General features: G+C 37.9%; 1 protein-coding gene and 1 long non-coding RNA gene across 3 annotated transcripts; one reads left to right on the forward strand and one right to left on the reverse strand.

The window, feature by feature from the left end:
• The first annotated feature begins 4,227 nt into the window (after nucleotides 1-4,227).
• On the forward strand, nucleotides 4,228-5,608 carry LOC136263946 (uncharacterized). Of its 2 annotated transcripts, XR_010704877.1 has the most exons (4): nucleotides 4,228-4,577; nucleotides 4,639-5,019; nucleotides 5,108-5,295; nucleotides 5,349-5,608. It is a non-coding gene; the product is annotated as an uncharacterized lncRNA (long non-coding RNA). The 2 variants fall into 2 exon arrangements; XR_010704876.1 differs by having other exon boundaries at nucleotides 4,241-5,019.
• A 6,818-nt stretch (nucleotides 5,609-12,426) lies between these two features.
• On the reverse strand, nucleotides 12,427-20,105 carry LOC136264497 (TNF receptor-associated factor 3-like). The gene is made up of 2 exons (XM_066059251.1): nucleotides 20,001-20,105; nucleotides 12,427-14,588 (listed from the first exon to the last, which is right to left on the reverse strand). Exon 2 carries the CDS (start codon nucleotides 14,568-14,570, stop codon nucleotides 12,492-12,494), a length of 2,079 nt encoding a protein of 692 aa, XP_065915323.1. The 5' UTR covers nucleotides 14,571-14,588; nucleotides 20,001-20,105; the 3' UTR covers nucleotides 12,427-12,491.
• Between the last annotated feature and the right edge of the window lie 5,584 nt (nucleotides 20,106-25,689).

A 25,689-nucleotide genomic window follows, 5' to 3' on the forward strand; every position in this document is an offset into this window, starting at 1 on the left:
TATGATTAAGTATACGTTGTTTGAGATAAGTTTACGGGAAATGTGCACTGTATACTTTAGTAAATACCGTATCCTTCCGTACACTTAAAATCATGGTGCGATTATTACTCCAGTGACGTCTCAAAAGGATTTGATTTAATAAACTGGGGATATTTTGAAAGTATAGATGAGTTGATCTTAGTGGATTATATTGCCAGCTTTACAGTGGGTGAAAGTATTACTGTACAGGAATATGGCATGTATCGTACTTGGGTTGGTGTTAGTGCTGTACAACTGTGTCCAATTATTAAATGGTGTCCAATTATTAAATGGTGTCCAATTATTAACTGGTGTTGTCTAGGTCAGCCAAAAACGGGTGAAGAAACCTTTAAACTGGTTATTGCCCACCCACTTGGTAAACCATAAATTACCCCTGCTGACAATCATAACATAACCTCAAAGAATGTGTAAATATGTGATTGTAATAACTGTTATTGCTAGACAAGATGTTGATGGTCACTTTGGTACCACCCTAAACCTTCCAGCAGGCTTGTTGACTCTCATTATGTCTGCCAATATACAAACAAACCAATTAACTGGTTATTGCCAATTATTAATTGGTAGGCAATTAACCAGTGACAAAAATTTTGTAGGTGTACAACACTAGTTGGTGTATACACATAGTGTCACAGCGTGTTTGTATGTTCAGTTGAGGTACTTGAGATTGCATTTCAAATGTATTATGTTACCATTCCCTGAAAATGTGACTAGTTAATATACGCTATTTTACAAAATCCATTGGGCTGGTACAATGATAATAATTAACGCATGTTTTAGCAGTAGACAGCAAAGCAGTAAACAGACTGATATAACTAATACACATGATGTCATTGATTTGCCTGTTCAGGGAAGTTTCTATACAAAGTAGAACTAGCTACCATCATGCACATGTGAGTTACGTGTGTTTATTTTATGTAGCAATAAAAATTAACTTTATCGTTGCTATTTCTAAGCTTAACAGCCTTCTTGCTTGTTGTAAGCTTGGGTGGATTTAGGTTAACAACTGCATGATTTGCCAATTCATGGTGAACAAAATAAGCCGAGGTGCAATTTCATTGTATTGACTGTTGCACTTGTAAATTATTGGTTTAAAAAGTGTTTGGTATAGTCACTGTATAAATGTACAGCTTTTGTTGTTCCTGCCCTCTACCCCCAAGAGTATTCAATAGGTAAGGCTGAAACACTTTGCAGCTCTTTGCCTTTTCTCTATAGACAACTACGTTTGCACGTATGTGTGGAGTAAACTCCATAGTTTGACCAGGTGCATTTAATTTGGTTTATCAGCTATTGTCCACTTTCACTAGATACACACTTAAAGTGATTACTGAGTGATGTTGTTGTGTCCATATTTGTGCATGATCAGAATTTATGGCTTGTAGTGAGAATTAATTTGGCAATGATCATTAAGCTGCTTTACAAACAATTTGTAACATATCTAGTGGGAAAACTTGATCCAGCTACAGACATGCATGCTTCAGTACCAAGTTTTTTGCTGCATTGTGATCATGCATGCATAATTATACTGATTCTGGTGATGGTAAAACATGTTTCAGGAAAGTAGATGAGTACCGTGAAAACACAACACACTTACAATCTTACAATTACAATACCCATGTATTTTATGACGTACAAGTTGCACAATGTTCAGGTTATGACTTGCAATTGGTTTGTAACATATGCAGTGCACATACAATTAGGGAAAAATTTACTCTAATAACTTCGTACCATGCAGAAATGTTTGAAATAGTTATGTATGCAATTGTTATGCAATAGGCTGTACATAGATGACACAGAATTTTGTCATGACATTGGAGAGTTATGGGCAGACTTGAAAATCACAATACTCTTACTGGTATATGTATACCAGCAGGGTTAGCCTGCATACTTAGTTTTGTTGGGAAATTATCCCTGCCCTCACAACCTCTGCTGCAACTGTACAGTAGGGGTGGAGTGATGCTATCGTTGAAAATATTAGGTTTTTATATTCACTGTGAGAACCTTAGGTTATAATATAGAGTACCAGCAGAGATTACTAAACCAAGTGGTAGAAAATAATGTATGCCAAACAGAAACAGCTTTTATAGCTTTTTTGTAGTACACTTTTCAAATATTATTCAGATAACACACACAGTAACTTGATACACTATCAAAGAAAATTATAGGATCCATTGTTACCTAACTGTTAATTTGTTTTCCAGTGACAGAATGATTGCATATCACACATCTTTAAATAATCCAAATAATGTTGCCATTGTCAATGGAGTGATTCTTATCCAGAAGATGACAAAAATTAAGAAGGTCAAATATCTAGCCAACATGTTTTTAATGACAGGCTTACAAGTAACATGCTCCATGCTAAAATGCTAGTGCTATTGCAACAATTTACCTTGCACAGTTGTGTGGTACAGATGAAGATTTAAACATACAAGTAGAAGGAAAAATGAAAATTGAAGTTGGATTAGGAATCAAAAAGTAAGGAATTGCTATATAAGAAGTTGTGAAAGAGAGAGGTTGCCTATACATCTCCATATATACTACTGGACATTTAATCCCTATACTTCATTCAGTCTATAACCATGACTGAATTTGGGATTAAATGTCCACTGCAGCATAAAAGCAACCTCTCTTTTTTCACTACTGTATTAGACTGAAGTACAGGGATTAAATGTAGGACTGTCATAATTATGACTGGTGAACCTGCGCATATATATACTGCATCAAAAGGAAGAAGGGCACCTGACAATATATGTCTGATCACGTGCCCCAACTATCAATTATGAAGCAAAAATGGAGATAGCTATTACACTTCATGTTCAGCTATGCTTTTTCCATTACACAGTGTTGCAAAAAAAGAACAGCATGAGAAGTGTCTCAACTATCAATCACTTTGCTATGGAAAACACTGGTGATAAGCTTACACACCCACAGTTAAGCCGTATCACGCTATATAGTGTGAATTGACACCTTGCATTGTCAGCAAAGAGAACTAGAACACAAAGACAAAGGCGAACCCATGATGCATGTATTGTATGTCTGCAGTTGGCAAAATCAAGTCCGTATGTCAAGTTATACTTGGCTGTCAGTCAGTCAGTCAGTGTAAAATTCTGTTAAATTTTTAAAATGCTACAGAAAGAGTTTAGGTTTAGTCTGAAGACATTTTTGAGCTTGGCTGTGCCTAATCAATGCTGCTAAGCTGTCATGAAAGGAAATTGAGACTGGCTTTAGGGTGATACATTGAACTGGAAAGCTCCTGCATGACCCCTAATATATAGTACTATCGCACTGTATAATGCATCGAAAATGACAACAATAACAGTGCTGATGATTGTTAGGCTCGTATCTTTGAATTAACTGTATTAGATATTAATATATATGCATATATGTGCGTAGATACATAGCTGTGATGTTTTTATATGTAGCTATACCCTACTTTACATCTCAATGTTAATAATTCACTTTGTTTCATGCAATAACTATCTGCCAAATTAAGTTTCTAAGAACTTTAAAGGCTTCTATATGGGTATGAGAACATAGAAATAGTGTTTGTTACAAATAAGAGGCTGACATATGGAGAAATGTGCACCATATGGACTGATATTTTCAAACTGCTAATTGACCAACATGTAAGTATCTGTATAAATGTATGCATTGATTTTCACTGATCTCCATGCTCTCAGCTTTCTAACAATAATTATGTAGGCCCATAAATTTTAAGCAAAGTTATATTTTTGACATAATTAACTGTGTCAATGCATGTCACCAACTGGTGCAAAAGTGCTCTTGGATCTAGTCAGGGTGAAATCATAGTTGCCAATTGCTAATTTTCAAAGTTACCTTTTAAAGGAGAATGTTTATGCAAATTACAATTTTTCTTTCAAACCTAGTATTAGTTAATCTATGCCTAACATAAGCACACTAGCTAGAATTTTCGCAAAAGTGACTGCTACATTAGAAATATGGACTCAAAGCTGATTGCTTTATTGGAATATGTGACTGCTCTATTAGAGTAACTCAATCTTTTGTGCTGTTTTTAGGCTTGAACTGTTTCAGTGGAATTCAAACTTATACTTTGCACCATTTATACATAGGTCTCATTCATTTAATCTGGAATATTCCTCAATTTTTTTGCTAAAAATTATTCCTGAGTTATTGCCGCAGAATGGATGCACTTCTATTCTGTTTGTAAAAATTTCTGATTATTCATGATTAACTATCACCTCTAATGAATAGGAATGTAAAAAATGTCATCAGAGAATCCGTTGAGTTCATTAATGAGAGTTTATGCTAAATTGAAATTGATATACCAGGAATTTTTACTTTATATTAGCTACTGTTTTGAAATTTAAAAATGCTGACCTTGCAGAAATCTGTGCAAATGTAAACATTGATTTTCAGATTCCTCATGCTCTAAGCTTTCCAAAAATGTATAGGTTTGCTAATCCCCATAAAATTTGAACAAAAGTACATAGTGAACCTGACTATATTACGTCATTCAGAACTAGAACAGTGCTTGCGCTCCACGGAAGACTTACCTGCAGGTACAACTATAATAAGACTGTAACAGCATTGTTGTCACTGTTATCTTGATATTGTTTGTAGATATCGTCTCTCCCATTGTTTTCAGTTGCCAGCGACCCCATGCATATTATATTAGCTATGCTACTTAACCTAGCTTTGCTACACTAGTACGTAGCCAGCTACAGTGCTACACCTAGCTGCAGTACTAGTGCTACACTCATTTGGCAGCTACAAAATAATAACATGGATCAAGGTTGTTTGCTGGTGAAAGGGATATAGAGGATATTGTACCCCCGATTGAGAGTCAGCTGGGTGCATGCCAAAAGCATTAATCGCCTCTAGTACACTACCTCACAGTGAATTGGTTAAGTCTACTTAGATGACTGCAAGTGTGCAAACTAGCCTAACATATGGAACTTTTCAGAAAGACATAGGAAGAGCTGCATTTGTAGCAACTGTGAGGTAAGCAGATGTGGCTAATTATTCATGATTCGTTATTATTATCTGTCATTGTATGGCTGCTGGATCCCATTAACATCACTGGCTAAAGTTGTTAAGGAAGTGACAAAATTCTTTTAAAATTTAGACCGCTGATGATGTCTTGTGGTAGCAGATTAAATTGCTGGTTAAATTCTGGTATTGTTCGTGGAAAAATGAGTAATCTTTTGTAGATGTCTATTTGGTGGTGGAGAAACTTGTGATCATGGCTGGATCTTGTGAAAGTTATGAGTGACTAAGGTTTGCTACACTTGCCATGCATAGCAATATTTTATTTTAACGATATTTTACAGGTGCTAGCTATAACACACTGTCAAGAACTAGCTAGTAGTAGATTATGAGAAGAAAGCTTCACTCAACTGACTCAAGTAGAACAGCAAGTCCATGGGGAATTAGTGTTATTGAGAATGTAACATCCCTTGGAATCCTGATGGCATGTTTATTGGTCATTTTGATCAAGATCAAGAACTTTGTGAACTCAAGTGAAACATAGCCAATCATCTTGTATTATAGTTGTTGTACAAATGATGTGCCATTATTTCTTATTAATGAAATATGGTATATATACTGTATTGTGGGTAGCAAATACAACATGGAAGTGACTAGTGCACTATAAAGCAGATGCACAATATAGAAAATGTTGATTTCAGTACAGGGATTTTTTACATGCTGCATGCATTTCACAGTGTTGAAATGTACATTTCTTTACTGCCTCATTTCCAGCACCATTCTAGATGCAGTAAATCTTTCTCTATCCTCTGTAGGAAACTCCACCAAAATCCATGAATTTTCTAAAATGAAATGTTGTTTAAATGACACATTTCATACACATTTTATACTCATGTACTACAAGCTGACATGGAACTTTTCGCCCAGTGCATGGGTCCAAATGATGTCCGAGGTGTTGTCACACAAATTACCACACTATTCGCTGCTGCTCGTTTAGTGCAAATTGGAGTCAAAGCTACTGTAAGTTGTTTATTAGGTACAAATTGCATTTTTATACCTAGTTCTGAATCAGTTGTGTGCTAATTGAGGTGATCGTAGTAATCGTGGCCCTGCTATAGAAAATGGGATGGCAGCCAAGCCGATCCACATGTTGTCACCTGGCACTACGGATCTGGAGATAGTACATCCATATGTTTATTCAATTTCTCCAAGGGTACAGTTATTCACAATAGTATTTCAATTTTTACTGTGTTTGTATATACTGTTCTATTGTGGATCATGCAATATATATACAGAGTTGCAGCTTCTCTGAAATCCGAAGCACAAAAATTGTGCCTATTATGCTGGCATTATGCTCAATGCTTTTGCCTACCCATTATGCCAAATTATGCTGGCATAATCACTACAGGCCTACAAATCACCCAATTCATAAGTTAATTGGTGTCCCACGCATAGTGAAATTACTACATGGTCTGATACAATCATCCATATCTCCTAGCAGAAAGAAGCTTTGAGTGTGAGACTTCATGGCAAGAAGGTTTAATAGTTGCTTTGTCCAAATGTGCAAAAAAATATTATAAGTGCTGAAAATTGTAACCAGATTTTACAAAACCAATCCAAATCACACATCAGGCAAAATCAAACTAACACTTGTATTACTAAGTTTGACTACTCAAACTGGTTTTAACATGTCTTTTCTGGGCGATGTGGAGAGCTCGAATGGCCTTGTGAAAGATCTGGCTTGGAAAGAATCAGCAGTTTACTGGTGGATGGCCTGATAATGTCGGCCAAACATTTTTTCTGTGGATATTGTTACATATCAGCCACTAAGAAGCCAGCACAGCCCTGTAATCTTGTGTCTAGACTCCAATTGTGGTCTGCCTCCATTTGAAATTCATCTCTTGCCCACCCCACCCCACCCCACCCCGCCACCCCCACCCTTTTGTGAGCACTCGTGATACTACTTTGCTCATATCTTATTTGGCAGGAAACTCTACAAGCAGCTACAAGTACTGGAAGTGGTCTGAAAGGTATTAGATTGATGCATCTTTAGTATAAATTTCATACACATGCTTGTTACCCTTGGCGAGTTATGCTGACTTGAATTCTTTAAAACCGTTTATCTCAAAACTTCTAAAGTGCAATTTGGAACGTTTTTCCAAAATCCAGTCACAATAATCAATAATGAAGTTTTCCTACAACTTTTGCATGTGCCCAAAAGGGGTAGGTATAAACAGTGGACCTGGGACCTGGGGACCCAAATTTTTTCAATGTTTATACCTTCTATACTTGTACTAGATATATACCTTTGTAAATCAGAGTAGATAATCACACATACTCTGTTCTATGTCACGGTGCCTCACACAATAGAAATTATAAGTGTCTACCATCTTTGAAAAGAGTACAGCTGGACTGGACTTAACATAGGCCACCCATTCTTCATACCTTTAGCAACTCAGCTGGTGGAATTAATCAAGGACATGGCTTCACCTTCGTATCAAACATGATGCCTAAAGCAAGACCAAAGTCTATTTGTCAAGCTACTTGTTTAGCATGCAACATGCTATCTATGCATGCAGTGATCACTTCACTAATGTTATTTCCCCAGAATACTTGCTTGTGCAGAGTCTCTGAACTTTAGTAACTAGGTAACGTATTAGGCTAGTGTGCTCATTGTCAATACAAGTGGCCTAACACATATGCAGTCAGCTGCAGACCCTTTTTCAGAGGCTCTTATAAGTAAGGCACACCACGATGGAGAATAGGTGGATTGGCTTTGCAAGACTAGCTGCTGTGAGTTACAGAGGTGCCCAGTACAAGTATAGAATGTATAAGCATTGTGAAGTAAATGGGTCCTCATGGATCCCTGGGTGCTTCTGTCACACCCCACATACTTCTGATTGGGCCGTGGATACTCAACTCGTTTCTACCTAAGTTGTCCTCGACATAGAGGCACATGCATGTAAGCAGAATTGTCTAATAACAATACAGAAAAGATAATAATAATATAAATCAATAATAAACGCTCAAACCTTGGCTCAAACAGTGGGAAGAGAGGCAATCTCTGCCCAATTCTGAGAAGAAGGAATTGTTGCCATTACAGAAGTAGCGTTGTCACGTTGCACATCAATAGCAACATTCTGAATCAAAAATTGGGTGGCCCTATTATCACCAGACTGTTCCATTACCCGGGGAACCTATCCGCCTCACTAATGAGCATGCACATGATCCCCAAGCATCCAGGGTCTCAACGCATAGAGGGGAGAAATGAAATGATAGAGTCAGAGAAGAATACTTTCTGAACTTATCAGACTCTGCAGAGTTTGCCAGCCGGCTGGCACCACTAGCAGAAGTGGATAAATTAGATGGGGCCAGGGTGTTTGAACAGGTAAAGTCCTAGAGCAAGGGTAAGTCCCGTGACCAAGGAATCAATGACATACCAACTGGCCTCTTACCATCATCACAACACACACCACCTGGCTCTAATAACTATTGCAATTCCCCACCACTGCCTGACCTGGGCAGGTTGAGTGTAACACTGCATTACTTAGGACATTATTTTACTTTACTCTTCCTTAGGGGACAGAATTGCTGCTAACACTACATTGGAATTAAACAACTCAGAAAATGATTGCCTCAGCCCTACACATCTACACATACATGAGGCTATGCTTGGTGTACACATATACTGTGCCAGTGACATAAACCAGTTATGTACCTTCCATACCGAAGCTATCAAACCAGTTCAGCGCTATCTGGTAAACAGATATATACCATCTACATAATCACCAATAGGTCATTCGTAATGTTGTGTTACGCGGAGAAACAGGTACTGAACTCACGTGAGTAGAGGCGCGCCCATGTTAAAGTCTAGACTCATTTTTAATGTGACGTACCGAGCTCAAATACCATAGAATTTTTAGACATGGTTGCTATTGACAAATCAGCAGCAGCAGCAGCAGCAGCAGCAGCAGCAGCAGCAGCAGCAGCAGCAGCAGCAGCAGCAGCAGCAGCAGCAGCAGCAGCAGCAGCAGCAGCAGCAGCAGCAGCAGCAGCAGCAGCAGCAGCAGCAGCAGCAGCAGCAGCAGCAGCAGCAGCAGCAGCAGCAGCAGCAGCAGCAGCAGCAGCAGCAGCAGCAGCAGCAGCAGCAGCAGCAGCAGCAGCAGCAGCAGCAGCAGCAGCAGCAGCAGCAGCAGCAGCAGCAGCAGCAGCAGCAGCAGCAGCAGCAGCAGCAGCAGCAGCAGCAGCAGCAGCAGCAGCAGCAGCAGCAGCAGCAGCAGCAGCAGCAGCAGCAGCAGCAGCAGCAGCAGCAGCAGCAGCAGCAGCAGCAGCAGCAGCAGCAGCAGCAGCAGCAGCAGCAGCAGCAGCAGCAGCAGCAGCAGCAGCAGCAGCAGCAGCAGGAGGAGGTAATCAGGGTGTATAGCAAGCAGACAGCTGTTGCAGCGAAGCAATCATGAACTAAGCAGTACACCATGTACATCCGTTTTGTTCCGTAATTTCCGTCCCATTTTTACTACTCCACCCACTGAAATTTAAAACAGAAGTACGTCGATGACTTAAGAGTGAGTCGCAGACAATCTTAGCACCCAGCAGGACGCCTTGACATTAAATCTTAGGCTATTCCGGGCTATTCATATGGCGGACGCGAAATTGGATAAGGTGGTTAAGAAGGAGAGGAAGGCTCCAAGTTTACTAACCCTTCCGATGGAGGTGTTAGTGCACATAGCAACTTTTTTTACTACTACACGTGACAAGGTGAGGCTGCGACATGTTTCACGTACACTTAGAAGCGTCATGGAAACACCATCACTATGGAGTGAATTTGTGTGGCCTCAGTACGACAGTAAGGAAGAGGAATGTATTTGTAACATGTTCAAGTGGTGTGGAGTATACATCAAGCGACTGTCCTTCCCTGATGGACTACCACAACCTCTGAAACTAGTGGAAATGTTATGGTGGTGTTGCAATGTGGTAGAACTACAGTTAAAAACCACTAGTGTGCATGAAGAGTATCTACCAAAAGGTTTAGAGTATACGAAGCAACTGAAGAAGCTGGATGTTCAGTGGAACGATCAATTGTCATCATTGCTTACTATCAGCAGTAGTCTCAAGGAACTAACTGTCAGATTACGAATACCCAAAGCACAGCAGTACACCTTACAAGCATCACTGGTTGCATTTCTGCAAAAATGGACAACTCAGGGTTGTAAGCCACAAAATTTAAATATTGTCTACCACAGGGTACGCATGTATATGAGAGTACTATTGAGCGAATGGACACAATGGAACTCCCATGCAACAGCTAACAACATTGGTCACCTGAAGTTGTATAGTAGTTACAAAGTTCCTCTTGACCTTTTCACTTCTGTGCCAGTATTTCAACTTCAGTTTGGTAAAAATGCTACATGTCCATTTTTGAATGCAAGCAAGTTTGAATTGGTAGAACTAGGGACAAATTTGATTCTTAATTGTAGTCATGGAAATACAGTGGTGCACAAAGCAATGGTGTGGACTCACAGTAACACTGTTCCATGGGATATGGCATTGCAGGTTGGTGTAAGTCTTATCTTTGTGACTGATTTTAACGTCTCGTGTGCATCTCTTCGTTGTAATCATTTGGAGTTGATATCCATAATATGTCCTAATCTTCAAAGGCTTAATTTACAAAACAGTACAAATTGTTTAACAAGCCTAAAAGGCTTACATGCCATTGCTAGTTGTTGTCATCATCTTGAAGGACTGAATTTGCTGGGAATAAATTTTTCACAGGTAGAAAATCATATTAATAAGTTATGGGTGGTATTAAGTAACATGAAATTGACCCATTTAGCTATTGAACTGTGTAATACAATTGTTTTACCAGTTCATGCACAAAATTGTGCCAGTTTGTATCATAAATGCTCAACTTTAAAAGCACTACATCTAAAAGGTAACGATGAGCAAGGATGTCTCAGTTGTAAGAATTATGATGATGATTGTCTCTTATTAATATCTCATTTCCCTTCTCTTGTTTATTGCTCGTTGGACAGTATACCAAGTCGGTGTGTTAATGCCATTAAGAATATTTTGATCAGGTGTAAACATGTCGAGTATTTCAGTTGCTCATTAGAATTTACTGACATAACTGAATACCCTGATAATAATAATTTTGATTTTCAACTATTCCTATCATTTCCATTTGTAAGTAATTTACAGCAGCTCTACATATCATCACTTATTTGTGAAGTTCCTGATAAATTTTTAAGTACAGTGTCAGCTCATGGTGGACTAGTCCATGTAATTCTGTGTGTGTTCACTGTGACATATGAAGGAACACTTACTCTAATAGAAAACTCTCCCAATCTGTTGACACTTCATATTGTTGGTGCTATCATTGTAAAAGATGATTTCAACAGTGTGGCCCATTTTAAAGCAATGATAAAAGAGAAGTCTCCACCCAGGAAATTGTTTACTGTGGGAAGTTTTGAACTTCACCGATCAATGAATACATATGACAATTGTGATCTGTTTCACACAGTAGATGTTCTGTCATTGTGGAAATAGATATTTTAGGATTCTAATGTGCGGTTGTGAAAAATTATATAGGAGGCTAGTAAAGCTTAAGGGCTTATAGTTGTTAAAATGTACTTTAAAAGAAACAGCCAATGCAAAAATGCCAGGATTTCAGTTTAAATTAGCTGTTTATAAGGAAAACAACTATTAAATATGATACCTCCTGTGCCAAACTTCTGCTTATACAAAGGCTGAAATTGTATACATACCTTTGCATATACTGATCTTTATATACGTACATAATTACAACTTTGTTTGCATTTTAACCATCCAAAAAGCAGTTCTTGTTGCTAAATACAATTATAGGAGAAATTTAAGTTTTAGCTACAAAACTTGAATTGCTTCCAGTTGTATAAGTGACCGGATTTGCAAAAAGGGGTCTTCCACACACATCCGATTCTATGAACTTGGAAGAACATAACGTAGTGTTCAAGTAGCATATAAATCTAAAATTTTCTCCATCCATTCAGCTATGTTTATACAAATTACTGACCAAATTTCAAGTCATAATATTTTTCCAATCTGAAGATATGGATTGTCAAAAGTGGTCAATTGGATGTGTGTGGAAGACCCCTTTTTGCAAATCCGGTCACATATGCAGTTAAAGTGAACCTTTAATGCTACAGTATCTGGGGATGTAGCCCTTCATGCACATCTGCGTGCTTTCAGAGATTCTAAGCTCCGCACTCATCTTAAGTTTTACATATTATACATGTGTAGTATAGCTAAGAATTGCAGAAAATATGGACCACTGTATCCCTTCTATGCTTACTACTGTTATCTTGGATATGCCATACTTCAAAGTACCCAGCACCTAGCCCCTTGTGAAATCCTAAATTCGTTAGTCTACTATAATTATAAACTATGGTAATTGCTACTATTATTGAAATCAAGCATAAAATTATCTACAGTATTTTTTGGCAATAACAATTGGGTTAGGAATGTTGCTTGTAGGTTACATGAAGGAAGATGCTATCATCTTTGAGGAATTGGCATGTAAGAGCAATCTTGTGAAGGTCTTCCTCGTCAATGAAATTAGCTGAGGACCACATGTAGTGACCACTTCTCTCACCTGCAGTAACCCTCTTGTGGCCACTCTCAAAATAATGTCCAGTCACTGAATAGTTCTCATTGTTACTAATCTGGTTCAACAGCTTCACTTCACATTGACCATTTAATGGCCACTTTAGTTTGTCATCATGTGGACCCTTCATAACTACTAACCCAACTAACATATGTGGCTCAGCAAAAGACACATTTATGCATAGTCTATATCCCTTGTGATGTGTGTAGAACGAGTCACTGAACCAGCTAATTTTATTTCTCTTTTTGTGGGCATAGTCTGACATACAGACAACTACTGGAACAGCTTGATCACCAGATGATAACTTTGTGGCCGTAGTATAGATTGCTTTGTACCATCTGTTAAATAACATGCACTCATTTTGACGAGTCCTATCTTGCTGTTGCAGTTTAGACTCAATCTCAGTTATCTTCTGGTTAAGATTACTTTCTATGTTCAACCGCTGAACAAACTCATCCCTTGTTCTCTGAGATTCTTGCTGGGTAGCTCTGAGAAGAGTCTTAGTATTAGCTAATTCTCTCTTTGCAGAACTCAGGCTTTCTTGCATAATGGCTAAGTTATTTTGAGCATCTATTAAACTCTCTTTGGTAGTATCTAATTCTTGTCTGACCAATGCAAGTTCATAGTCAGTTTGTTGAAGCTTTAGAGTAAGCACATTTTCTGTGCCAGCTAGTTGTTCCTCACTTTCATTACTTACTTGTTCTATTTTTGCAAAGATTTGTGTGAGAAACTGTTTGCATTGTCGTACTTCATGTTGAAGGGCTATCAGCTCTTCCTTAGTTGCAAAATCTCTTTCAGTTTGCTGTAGTCTGAGAAATAGTTTGTCTATTTTCTTTACAGCATTGTGTTGACCAGTACTGAGCTCTTGTTTAGTGGATGCCAACTCATGTCCCACTTTTGCTGCTAGTTCTGCTCTGCTGTTGACAGCATCAACTTGATTGCTTGCTAAATATTCCTGAGTACAGATGATTTGGTGTGTAGTCAAAGACAAGTGTTCTGCTGTCTTCCCCTCATTGTGTTTTTTCTGATCCTTACGCGCTACTCTGTCCTTACAACCCACTACATGATATTCACACTGGACTTCTTCCAGTATACAAATCTTCATATGTTCTTCTAAATCTTCTCTCAAGACACTTCCAACATCACACTCATTCGGACAATTTACAGGTAACTTGGGACATTGACTCTTATGATCACACTGGATAAACTGATGTTCTGCCATAATGCTGCAATACTGACAAGTGACTCTGCGCTGTGGACAATCTTGCTTGACATGATCAAGTAAATTTTGTTGTTGTATTGTTACTCCACAATTATTGGGACAGGTGACTTCTTCAAGTGGACATACTTTCCTGTGTTCATTGAAATCCTTGCGAAGAATGTTGTGAGCTTTGCAGTTGTTGGGACATTGAATAGGAAACATAGGACACTGATCCTTATGTTCGCTAGAAACAAAGTGATGTTCTCCTGTAATTCTGCAGTATTGACAGACAACTTTGCGACGTGGGCACTCTGACTTGACATGGTTGGTTAGATTTTGCCGGTGTAAAGTTATCCCACAATTATTGGAGCATTTTAAATCTTCAAACAGGCATCCATTACTGTTTCTAAGGTGGCCAATTATGTCATTCAATTCACCCTGCCATCTGCATCCTTTCTCCTTATTAGTACAAAACACTAGGAGCGTCTTGACAAGCCGATCAGCTTGTTTGTTTGCAATTGTAACAAATTGCTTATGTCGACACATTGGACAACAATCAGTACCAGTAGCAGCTTCCTTTACTCCTTCAAGACAAGACTCACAGAATGTATGACCACAGCATTCACTTAGATAGGGCTCTCTACTTGGGAAATGACAGATTCTACACATTAACCAATCTGGTGGTGTTGTCACAAACTGATATTCATAGCCTCCCCATGATCCTGCCATTTCTTGTTGACTCTATACCTGGTAATGGTGGTACAGTAATTGCAAATAATTTAACAAATGTAGCCTCAGCTTCAACACACATGCAAACTCCAATACATACTCTTGACGACTATGATTCAATGTTGCCTTATACTGCTTACATTAAGTGCTAATAAACAAATTACAACTAATGTACACATAGCACATTAGTTATTCCAATACTGTAGCAGATTTACATTAAGTTCTTAGTTATGCTTTAAAGAGTGGTTCACTAAAGCAATAAGGTTATACCATGCATTGATATCTTGGCATTTACATTTTTAATGGAACAGTCTTTAGTTCTAGAGTGCATGTACTGTTGTACATTCCTTACTGTAGTAATGAATTAACTTCTTATGCTAAAATTTTCTATAATTATAGTACATTCATTAAACTATGATAAGAAATCTGTACATCATTAAAGTGGTAAGTAATTTTCTGATGGTAAAGTGAAAAACATGTCTGATGTCTTTGGAAATTCTTGAAAGCAATTCAAGCAGCATATGCTTTGCAATGAAATGATAGTTGTCACACCTTCTACTACCACCTCGATAATGTTTTCATTTGGTACACTTTTTGGTGCTCAAACTTTTGCAAATGCCAAATCATATACAATGCTCATACTGCTTACCGTATTTGAAAGTATATTTACTAAATGTCAAGCAAGAAGATAACTGTCCAGCACACTATGACCCTCTGATTAATAGAATATAAGCAAAGTATTGATGCTATTTCAGTACAGGTATTTTGACAAGCAGAGCTCCATGCTAAGAATTGAACTAAAATTGAAAAAAAATGTATATTGTGCATACCTTAGTAAAGGTAGTACATGTGCCAAAACTATTGAACAATCGTATACAATAAACAGGCTAGGTTTTGGAAACTTTTCTTTATGATGGTAAACTAGTTCCTTTACCATTTAATACTGAATAAAGGAATCAACAAAATAAACTCCTGGCAAAATATAGCGATGGCCAACAAACCCTGTAACTGAGCTATGCAATTAACAGATGATGCAAGATACACACTGAACTTATTATGATACCATACACTATATAACAGCTACCTATTCATAGTGTGGTTAGTCCCCCACACACTTTAATAGCATAACAATTAGTCAGATATGCATAATATAATTTTCACCGGAATTTGGTAATGTGTGCATGACATCTAACACTTTATAATAATTTATTAGTATGGGCTACCAACAGCTATGAAGAAACATCACTACAAAAGAAACATCAGTACAATGACAGTGAAATGTCTGCTGGAGCTTTGAAACATGTTGTTGAAGATCCTAAGGTCTTTAGGTATTTCTGCATGTAAATTTGATTTTAGTTATTGAGCTCTTCATCCCATCTCAACCCTTGACCCACTGTAGCACTATTTAGCAAAGAAAAATAACTTTTGTCTCAAAAGCAATAAAAATAAAATCACCTTTGCTATCTTTAGTAATCAAATTACTGTCTGTCCCATCAATTAAATTAGTTACAAAACCAGTCAAGCTACAGCTTTAAATTATTCACAACATTGTAGTCATCAATCACTCAGTTACCCAGGATATTTCACAGTGGAGCTGCTTTCATAATACAGACATCATTATGAATTTATGATGCAAATTTCTGATTAGTTATTTTTGGAACTGAACTATAATACTAGCAGATATTTACTTCTCCAGGAAAATTTTCACAATGTGTAATTAATTAGAATAAATATCATTATTTTATAACAAGCAGAAGATCTGATACTGACTTTTTACAAGTTTTACCAATTGATATTCAGTCACTGTAACGTTATTAATTGTAAACCTCATAAATGAGTATAATACAACATATTAAATAATTTCAGTCATTGATTTTAGTATGATCTTGAAATTATCTACGGAGCAATCACAAAGGCGTAATTTGTTCCATTTGCTGATTGATCTGGGGAAGAAACTAAACTTATAGGGGTTCCTAGTGATTGAAGGCAGTACAAATTTTATACTGTTTCCACAAGTGACTCTAGGTGCTAGTGTGATGTAATCTGGTAAAGGTAATTCAACAATCTTGTAAAACGTAATTTCTCATGCTGTCTGCTGATGGATTGCCAGTTAAGTCAAGGCCGAAGCAGATGGTCCGGTTGGTCAGGCCTGAGCCGGACCAATAATCTGGAGTTGGACCAACTAGCTGACCAGTTTGAAATATATTACTTCATTCAATCTCTGGACGATCATATCTTCACGTAAATTTCACAAATATTATTGACAATGCATGGCATGAGTAGTTACCTATAGTTTCTCAGCCTAACTAAAGCACAAAACTACACTTACAGTACTTCCAATTACCTTACAGTACAGCACAACGTTCACATCGTTTTGTACAGAAATGATTGTGGGTTCTACGTATCATGTGTGCTGACAATTGGCATTTATCACGTGTACGGCAGGTGCCTTTGATTCTAAACCAGCACACTTACATCACAATTCAATCTTCATAAAATAATCATTAGCATTTCTTGGCTTGTCACTCTTGGCTTCTTTTACTGGGAGGAAGGCTGGCAGTAATTTACTGTACCTAACGGCTTTTTGGCAGTGACAAACTAGGCACCTCATTCCACGGCAGGAAGCTGTACACCCATACATTACATGGTGGCCATCTGGATGAGATTCTGAGTAGAAATCACTCCTCTTCAACTACCCACTCGTCCTGTCGAGATATTGAGCAAACACTCAATCCCACCCCACATCACGCCATTTTTGAATAGTGATTGATCTCGTGATTATCCACCAGTATATTTATGTGATGATCCATTCACTTCATTGCATACAAACCAGTATAGTAGACGGTCTAGTATACTGCATTTTTGTAGCTGTCCTTTTTATTGCTTAGCTGTGTGAATTCACTGTGTACAGTTAGCTGCCTAGTCGTAAATACTACAAATATAAATTAATTATATGCTGTTCTGCCATGCTGCATGGGGGAAAATTGCAAGTTGCTAGCTAGTTTTACTTCAAAACTGCATCAATTTCAAGGCATTTTCAAGACTGTAAATTGCAAATGAAATTCTGCAGCTCCTGGGGGTTGCACCCCCAGACCCCATTGCACTTCTATAGTTGCTACTGGCTGTACACTAGATGAGCCATATATAGCAAGTTTCATGCTGTTTCCCCTGTACGTCACGTCTACAATTATCTACCTATTATACATAGTAATGAAAGTCTGAACAGTAGGTAATATTGCTAACTAGCAGTGAAATATCACTAAAATTGCATATCTGATTGTCTAATTTTCAAAAACTTCCTGTGGGGGCATGCCCCCAGACCCCCCTAGAATGCTCATGCTTTGCATTTCACAGAGTGTGCTTTGCACACTGTGCAGCAACTCCTATTATTGGCAGCACCATGTATATAGTAGCAATTTCTACATATACAATGGCCTGACCAACCCAATTTTCCCTCCTCTGGCCCTGTAAGTGAATTAATCATGGGTGACATGCTGCTTGTTCTGGTAGTCTCACATCACAAAACAAACAGGCAGCACGTCTTTGGATGGCTTCCAGTTTATGGGAGCGATGTTTCGTGGATATAACAGTATATAGCAATGCATATAGCAAAGCCACATTATTTTGGGCTATAAGCAGGAAAACGTAACTACTCAAGAAAATCATAAATCAATGTCAAGCCCAATAGTATCTTCACAGCAGCCAAAAATACTTCTGGTAAGTTGCTACAGAAATTTATAAACAATTTATTTAACGGAATTTTCTGCTGACTGACTAATTAACTAACTACCTGCCTGATGCATTCAAACAAGTCTAACTCAATAGTAGCTAAGGTTATGGGAATGGATTGATTCACTGTCACACATCGCTTCAGGTGCCTTTAGACATACTGCAATACAGAATGGACTTACCTTTGTCCTCCTTTGTGTCCCATTTCTTCTTGCTGACAGTGCAAGATGTCATTTGTGTGTAATTGTTTCCCTACATTTGTGACAAAAATTTTCTGTTTCCATAGTGACTGGATTGATTGCAGAGGTGCTATAGCTTGTTGTAATGTTCTTTACTTGTAATGCTGTGTAATGGGCTGAACACAGCTGAAAATGAAGCAAAATAAAGCCACTTCATCTGTTTAGTAATTGATAGTTGGGGCACGTGTTCAGATGAAAACATTAACTCTGGCGCCATTCTTTCTTTTGATGTTGTATGCAAGGGTTCACCAGTCATAATTATGTTACCAGAAACAAGGAGAAGAAAATTTGAAATAGTGAAACAAGGGAGATTGCCTATAAACACCTGCAGATTTACCAGTGGACATTTAATCCCTACTTCAGTCATGGGTATAGACTGCAGTAAGGATATCTGCAAGCATAGGCAACCTTCCTTGTTTCACTACTATTTACGTATGTCTAAGCAAACTTAAAACTGTACAAGTAATCATAAACATGCTTCCAACACATTACAACAGTGAAGTGTGTAGCTATAGCAACATATAATGATGGATTTGTATGTAGGTGTAGAATGATCACTATCATAACAATTAATTACTAGATGGCAACCATAAGTGGGAAGACTAGTCAGGTAGTTAAATGTGTCAACATATTATAGGTGGGGACTATTTGTGGTGTAGGAGAACTGGTTGCAGAAGCCTTGTAATTAATAGCTATGTATACATGGGAACTATGTAGTGAATATGTGCTACCACAAACTATATTGACATGACCAGAACAACTCAAGAGACCAGAAAAACCCCAGCCGGAGACCATTACTATGCACATAGCTATAGTATAGGCAAGCCATTGTTAGGCCTGTATGGCCTTGGTTTTCTTTTCACCGAGTGTGTTTCCTTCTTGTAATTGTCAACATCCCTCTTAATTTGCAAAGGGGAAGAAGGTGGGTAGCTGCTAACCTATTTTTAAATCTATATCTTTTGTCTGTCGGCCAGCAAAAAAGGTTCAAGAATACTTAGCTACAAGCGTAAATTACACTTTCGTGAGCTTGTCACCCTGCAGCTGATATAGCAACACGATACAATATAGCTATTCATCATTGCATGCATTTTGTAGACGATCTGTTAGTACCTCAACAAGCACAATTTATTAATGAGCAACGCAACTACTAAAGCTCATCATGTTTAGATATGCTGCAGCTGCATAGCTGTATACAGTAGAAGAAAGGATACCATTTCTAATACCCTTACAAAGCAATATTGGTGGTTTTAAGCTGGTCTAGCTATGTCTGCATGTAATCTGGATCATTCTTTTATATAGATCAGGATTCTCGGGCTCTCTAAACCTCCCTTAAAACCTGTAGTTGTTGTAGTTCAGCATAGCTTGTGACATCCATATACACGTGGCTAGACAGCGATAAAGGAACTGGGCAACGCCGAAACGATCGAGACACCACGTATGCTGTATAGCTATGTAAACTTACCACACGGTTTAAGTTCAGTCTCTTGTGCTATGTTGTCCACAATAATCAAGTCAGGCTCTAATCGCGAGGCCTTCACCTGATCGCTCGTTATTAAATTTTTCTCCCTACTCACGTGCTCTTTTTTTTTTTTAATTTAAATTTTTAAGATACTAAGGCAATGATAATATAAATAAACACTTAAACAGTGGGCAGAGAGGCAAACTCTGCCCAGTCCTGGGATGATGGTATTGTTGCCATCCTGTATGTTGGCTTCGAGGTTGGCTTACGTATGTAAATTTCAAAATTGAAACTGAACGGATAAACCCAGGGGCGGACTTAAAGGAGGAGATCAAGAGAGTTTCTTGCTCCACCCACCACCGTTTCCCCTTCCAAAAACAGTAGTGCCAATGTAGTTGTGCTGTATAGCCGAGCGGCTGTAGCTAGTGATTAGTGTCATTCCGTTTGTGATTATGAATATGATGGAAAGACAGCATAATGGGATTAGCTATACATATTATCCAATGATAAAAGTAGCTAGAGAGTAAAATAAGGATTAGTGGAAATTGAAGAAATTTAAGGCCACTCCAAATAAATTTCTAAATGTAAAATACTACATATAGGTCAGTTTAATCCAAGATATTGTTATAAGATGGATGGGATGGACATTGTCAAGGTAAATGAGGAAAAGGATTTGGTGGTGTTGATTGATTGCAATCTCAAGTTTCATAGTCAGTGTTCAGCAGTGGTTAACAAAGCTAATAGACTTCTTGGCCTTATTAAACAGACCTTTTCGGATATTTCTGTAGATACATTTACATGTTTATACAAATCAATAGTACGTCCTATTCTAGAATATGGTAACTTGGTTTGGGGACCTTACTATAAAACAGACATCCAAAAATTAGAAAAAATCCAGCGGAAAGCAACTAGAATGATCAAATCTATAAGAAATCTTGACTACGAGGAACGATTGAAAGTACTTAACTTGCCATCATTACATTATAGACGTTATAGAGGTGATATGATTGTTGTCTACAATATGCTACATGATAAGTATAATATAGACTATTCTGATTTTTTACTTTTTCACCCATTACCCATACCAGAGGTCATACATTTAAGCTATTTAAATATTTTTCAAGAACAGATGCCAGGAAATATTTTTTTACAAGAAGAGTTGTTGAACCATGGAATAATTTACCCCAAGAAGTAGTATGTGCAGCATCAGTTGATGATTTTAAGAAATTGATTGACCAGTATTCATCTAACACTATATATAAATGTATGTAATTAGTCTACTTGTACTTTTTTACCTGTTGATCAGGTGTAACAGGCTGTTTAGCCTTATAAATTACCTGTAATAATAATAATAAATAATAATAATTTCCTGTTTCCTGTCCTGACCTCAGGCACATTTGCATGCGGGCGGGAAGTCCATTTCCATTATTTCATTATGAGATTGGCAGCTTTTCAAGTCATTATTTGTCTGGCACAGCTATAAAAAGCTGCACAAAAGCATATTCCTTCCTTTTTAAGTTGCAAAAATAACACAAACGTGAAGTTTGTGCATCTTGATAGTACTGCTGACACTGTTTTAAGATGGCTTTTACTATAAGCTTGTCAGTATGCAAGAATAACAAAAGAATGCGGAATAATGGAATAGCTATTTAGAGGTGACAGTAACCAGATGCGGGCCGCGTGGACGGGAAACAGGAAATTTATTTGGAGTGGCCTAAGGCATGTGCAGTACTTCAAGTCTTCGTCATAACATGGGGGGTAGTTCATTTCAATCTTTTTTATGTTTACTCCTACATATAGTTTGGCTTTACGGCCACACACACACAGTCGTACGCATGCACGCACGCATGCACGCACGCATGCACGCACGCACCAGGGACTTATCCAGGGGGGGGTGGATGGCAGCTAAGAGTTTTTAAATTCTAAAGCAATTCCATATTCAATCTCAGGAAGACAAATTTTAAAAGGTCTTCTGGGGAAGTATGCCCTCAAACCCCTTATAATTAGCAAGAGCATGCATGTGCTTTGCAAACTTGACTATATACACTTTGCCAAACTCCACTTCATATTCTAGTGCAGTAATGCTTGTATTGTATGAAAGACCGAGCTTAAGCCAGCCATCCACCCCCGGCCCAATTGATATATTTGTGGATCAGCGCCTGCACACAGATATGCATCATTCGTTTAAGCATAGGCATTTGTGTAATCCTTGATGTGTGACTGGATTTGCAAAAAGGGGTCTTCCTCACACATCCAATTTACCAACTTTAATGAATCATAACTTCAGATTGGAAATGGCTATGTTGACTTCAAATTTAGTCAGTAGTAGCTAAGCACTAACATACGTAGCTTAGTGGATGGAGGAAGTTTCAGACTAATACTTTATCACTAATTAATATAAGTTATGGTTTTTTAAGTTCATAGAATTGGATGTGTGTGAAAGGCCCCTTTTCATTCACAAATCTGGTCACATATATATAGAATCCATACACTTTAATTTCTGCTCACATAAAAGTATTTCACTACTCAAAGAACTGGGTACTAAAATTATACTATGGTATTGTTCATACATGTAGAGCACATTATAAATAACTGCCAAATTCCAATGTAGTGCAAAATTAATGTAATAAAGTCAAGGATACTGTAGAAGTGAAAGTGCATACATTTTGTCAGTGGGGTAATCTTTGCGTACAGGGTACAGGCAGGTATTAGTGCTAGTGTGTAGCTATATTATCATGCGGTTATATATCTCAACCAAATAATTATTTTGTTATCCTATGCAAAGACAGATCTACATGGGATGTTACAGTACAAGAGGAGTGTAGTTGTTGCAACAGTTGGTGAATGAAATTGGTAACTGGTTGATGCAATCAGTCCAGCAGTGAGCATGCTCGGCATATTGACCATATTCTGACTGGGGGCATACCCTGACAGGAAAAAATTTGATATATTCAAATGTCAGCTGTAAATTTCCCATGTTCATGTGTTTTGTATTTCATGTATTCCGAGTTCTGTTGGCCTCCTGAGATTGATGATTTTGACTGACATTTATTGAATAAACATATAAATTATGAGTTATCTCATTCTGAAAGATAGCAATACATACCAAAAATAATGTAGTATGGTTAAGCATATAGTAAATTTCAAGGGGTCTGGATTGTGGGTGCTACCCCCAGAAGCTGTGAGATATATATAATCTAATCAAAAACAGCCAAGCTGTAAAAAAGGTGCGGCCCCCAAAAAGGCCATGGTGAAAAAAGATGTGAAATCCAAGGTGGCGGCCAAGAAATGGCTGTGATGGTAGGTTAATGGTTACATTTTAATAACAACAATTCAGGTTAATTTGGTGCCAAGATCAAGCGGCACAAAATTCACCTGAATTGTCGTTATTAAAATGTAACCATTAACCTACCATCACAGCCATTTCTTGGTCGCCACCTTGGATTTCACATCTTTTTTCACCATGGCCTTTTTGGGGGCCGCACCTTTTTTTTACAGCTTGGCTGTTTTTGATTAGATATCACTTCTTTTTGTATTTGTATACTGCAAAGCCGGCCTATGGCTGGCTTTGGGGCTTCTTTAACCCATGTATTTTTTTCTTTACTACAGGAAGAAGAAAAGAACTTAAAGAAGAATTTTAGTACTTCAATTATTTTTGATTTTATTAGTAATTATACAAATTATATACATATATTTATTACATGCCCATTATGCCCCACAGGATATTTTTTTACAGCTGATCTCTCTACTGGGTGACTTGAAATGTAGCTGAACTATATACAGGATGGTTTCTTTGTAGCTGAACTCTCTACAAGGTAACCTCTTCTAGCTGGTCTCTCTACAGGGTATTTTGTTTCTAGCTGAACTCTCTACAGGTGATTTGTTTACAGCTAAACTCTCTACATGGTGGTGTCTTTGTAGCCGAACTCTCTACATGATGGTTTCTTTGTAGCTGAACTCTCTATAAGGTGACTTCGTCTAGCTGAACTCTCTACAGGGTGATTTTTTTGTAGCTGAACTCTCTGCAGGGTGATTTGTTTGCAGCTGAACTGTCTACATGATGGTTTCTTTGTAGATGAACTCTCTACAAGGTGACTTCGTCCAGCTGATCTCTCTACGGGGTGATTTGTTTCTAGCTGAACTCTCTACAGGTGATTTGTTTGCAGCTAAACTCTCTACATGGTGGTTTCTTTGTAGCTGAACTCCCTACATGATGGTTTCTTTGTAGCTGAACTCTCTACAAGGTAACTTCTTCTCTACAGGGTGATTTGTTGTAGTTGAATTCTCTACAAGGTGGTTTGTATGAGGCTGAACTCTCTACATGGCGGTTTCTTTGTAGCTGAACTCTCTACAGAGTGATTTGTTTGCAGCTGAACTCTCTACATGATGGTTTCTTTGTAACTGAACACTCTACAAGGTGACTTCTTCTAGCTGATCTTTCTACAGAGTGAATTGTTGTAGCTGAACTATCTACAAGGTAACTTCTTCTAGCTGATCTCTATACAGGGTGATTTGTTTGTAGTTGAATTCTGTACAGGTGGTTTCTTTGTAGCTGAACTCTGTACATGATGGTTTCTTTGTAGCTGAACTCTTTACAAGGTGACTTCTTATAGCTGAACTCTCTATGGGGTAATTTCTTTGTAGCTGAACTCTCTATATGATGATTTCTTTGTAACTGAACTCTCTACAAGGTAACTTCTTCTAGCTGATCTTTCTACTGGGTGATTTGTTTGCAGCTGAATTCTCTACATGGTGGTTTCTTTGTTGCTGAACTCTCTACAAGGTGAATTCTTCTACCTGATCTCTCTACAGGGTAATTTGTTTGTAACTGAACTCTGTACAAGTGCGTTTTTGTGAGTGATCTCACTGCAGGTTGATTTGTTTGCAGCTGAACTCACTAAAGGGTGATTTTGCTTGTAGCTGAACTCCTTGCATTGTATCTAGTTTCTAGCTGATCTCTCTACAGGGTGATTTGTTTGTAGCTGATCTCTCTACAAGTTGATTTGTGTGTAGCTGATCTCTCTGCAGGTTGATTAATTTGCAGCCGATCTCTCTACAAGGTAATTTGTTTGTAGCTGAACTGTCTATAAAGTGATTTATTTGTAGCTGATCTCTCTGCAGGTTGATTTGTTTTAGCTGAACTCTCTACAAGGTGATTTATTTGTAGCTGAACTCCTTACATTGTGTGTAGTTTCTAGCTGATCTCTCTACAGGGTGATTTGTTTGTAGCTGATCTCTCTACAAGTTGATTTGTTTTAGCTGATCTCTCTGCAGGTTGATTTGTTTGTAGCCGATCTCTCTATAGGGTAATTTGTTTGTAACTGAACTCTCTATAAGGTGATTTGTTTGTAGTTGAACTCTCTGCAGGTTGATTTGTTTTAGCTGAACTCTCTACAGGCTGATTTGTTTGTAGCCGATCTCTCTACAGGGTAATTTGTTTGTAGCTGAACTCTCTACAAGTTGATTTGTGTGTAGCTGATCTCTCTGCAGGTTGATTTGTTTGTAGCCGATCTCTCTACAGGGCAATTTGTTTGTAGCTGATCTCTCTACAGGGTGATTTTTTTGTAGCTGACCTCTCTTCATGGTGATTTGTTTCTAGCTGATCTCTCTACAGGGTGATGTTTTGTAGCTGACCTCTCTTCAGGGTGATTTGTTTCTAGCTGATGTCTCTACAGGGTGATTTTTTGTAGCT

The sequence above is a fragment of the Dysidea avara genome, chromosome 8 (genome assembly GCF_963678975.1).
Source record: "Dysidea avara chromosome 8, odDysAvar1.4, whole genome shotgun sequence".
NCBI lineage: Eukaryota > Metazoa > Porifera > Demospongiae > Dictyoceratida > Dysideidae > Dysidea > Dysidea avara.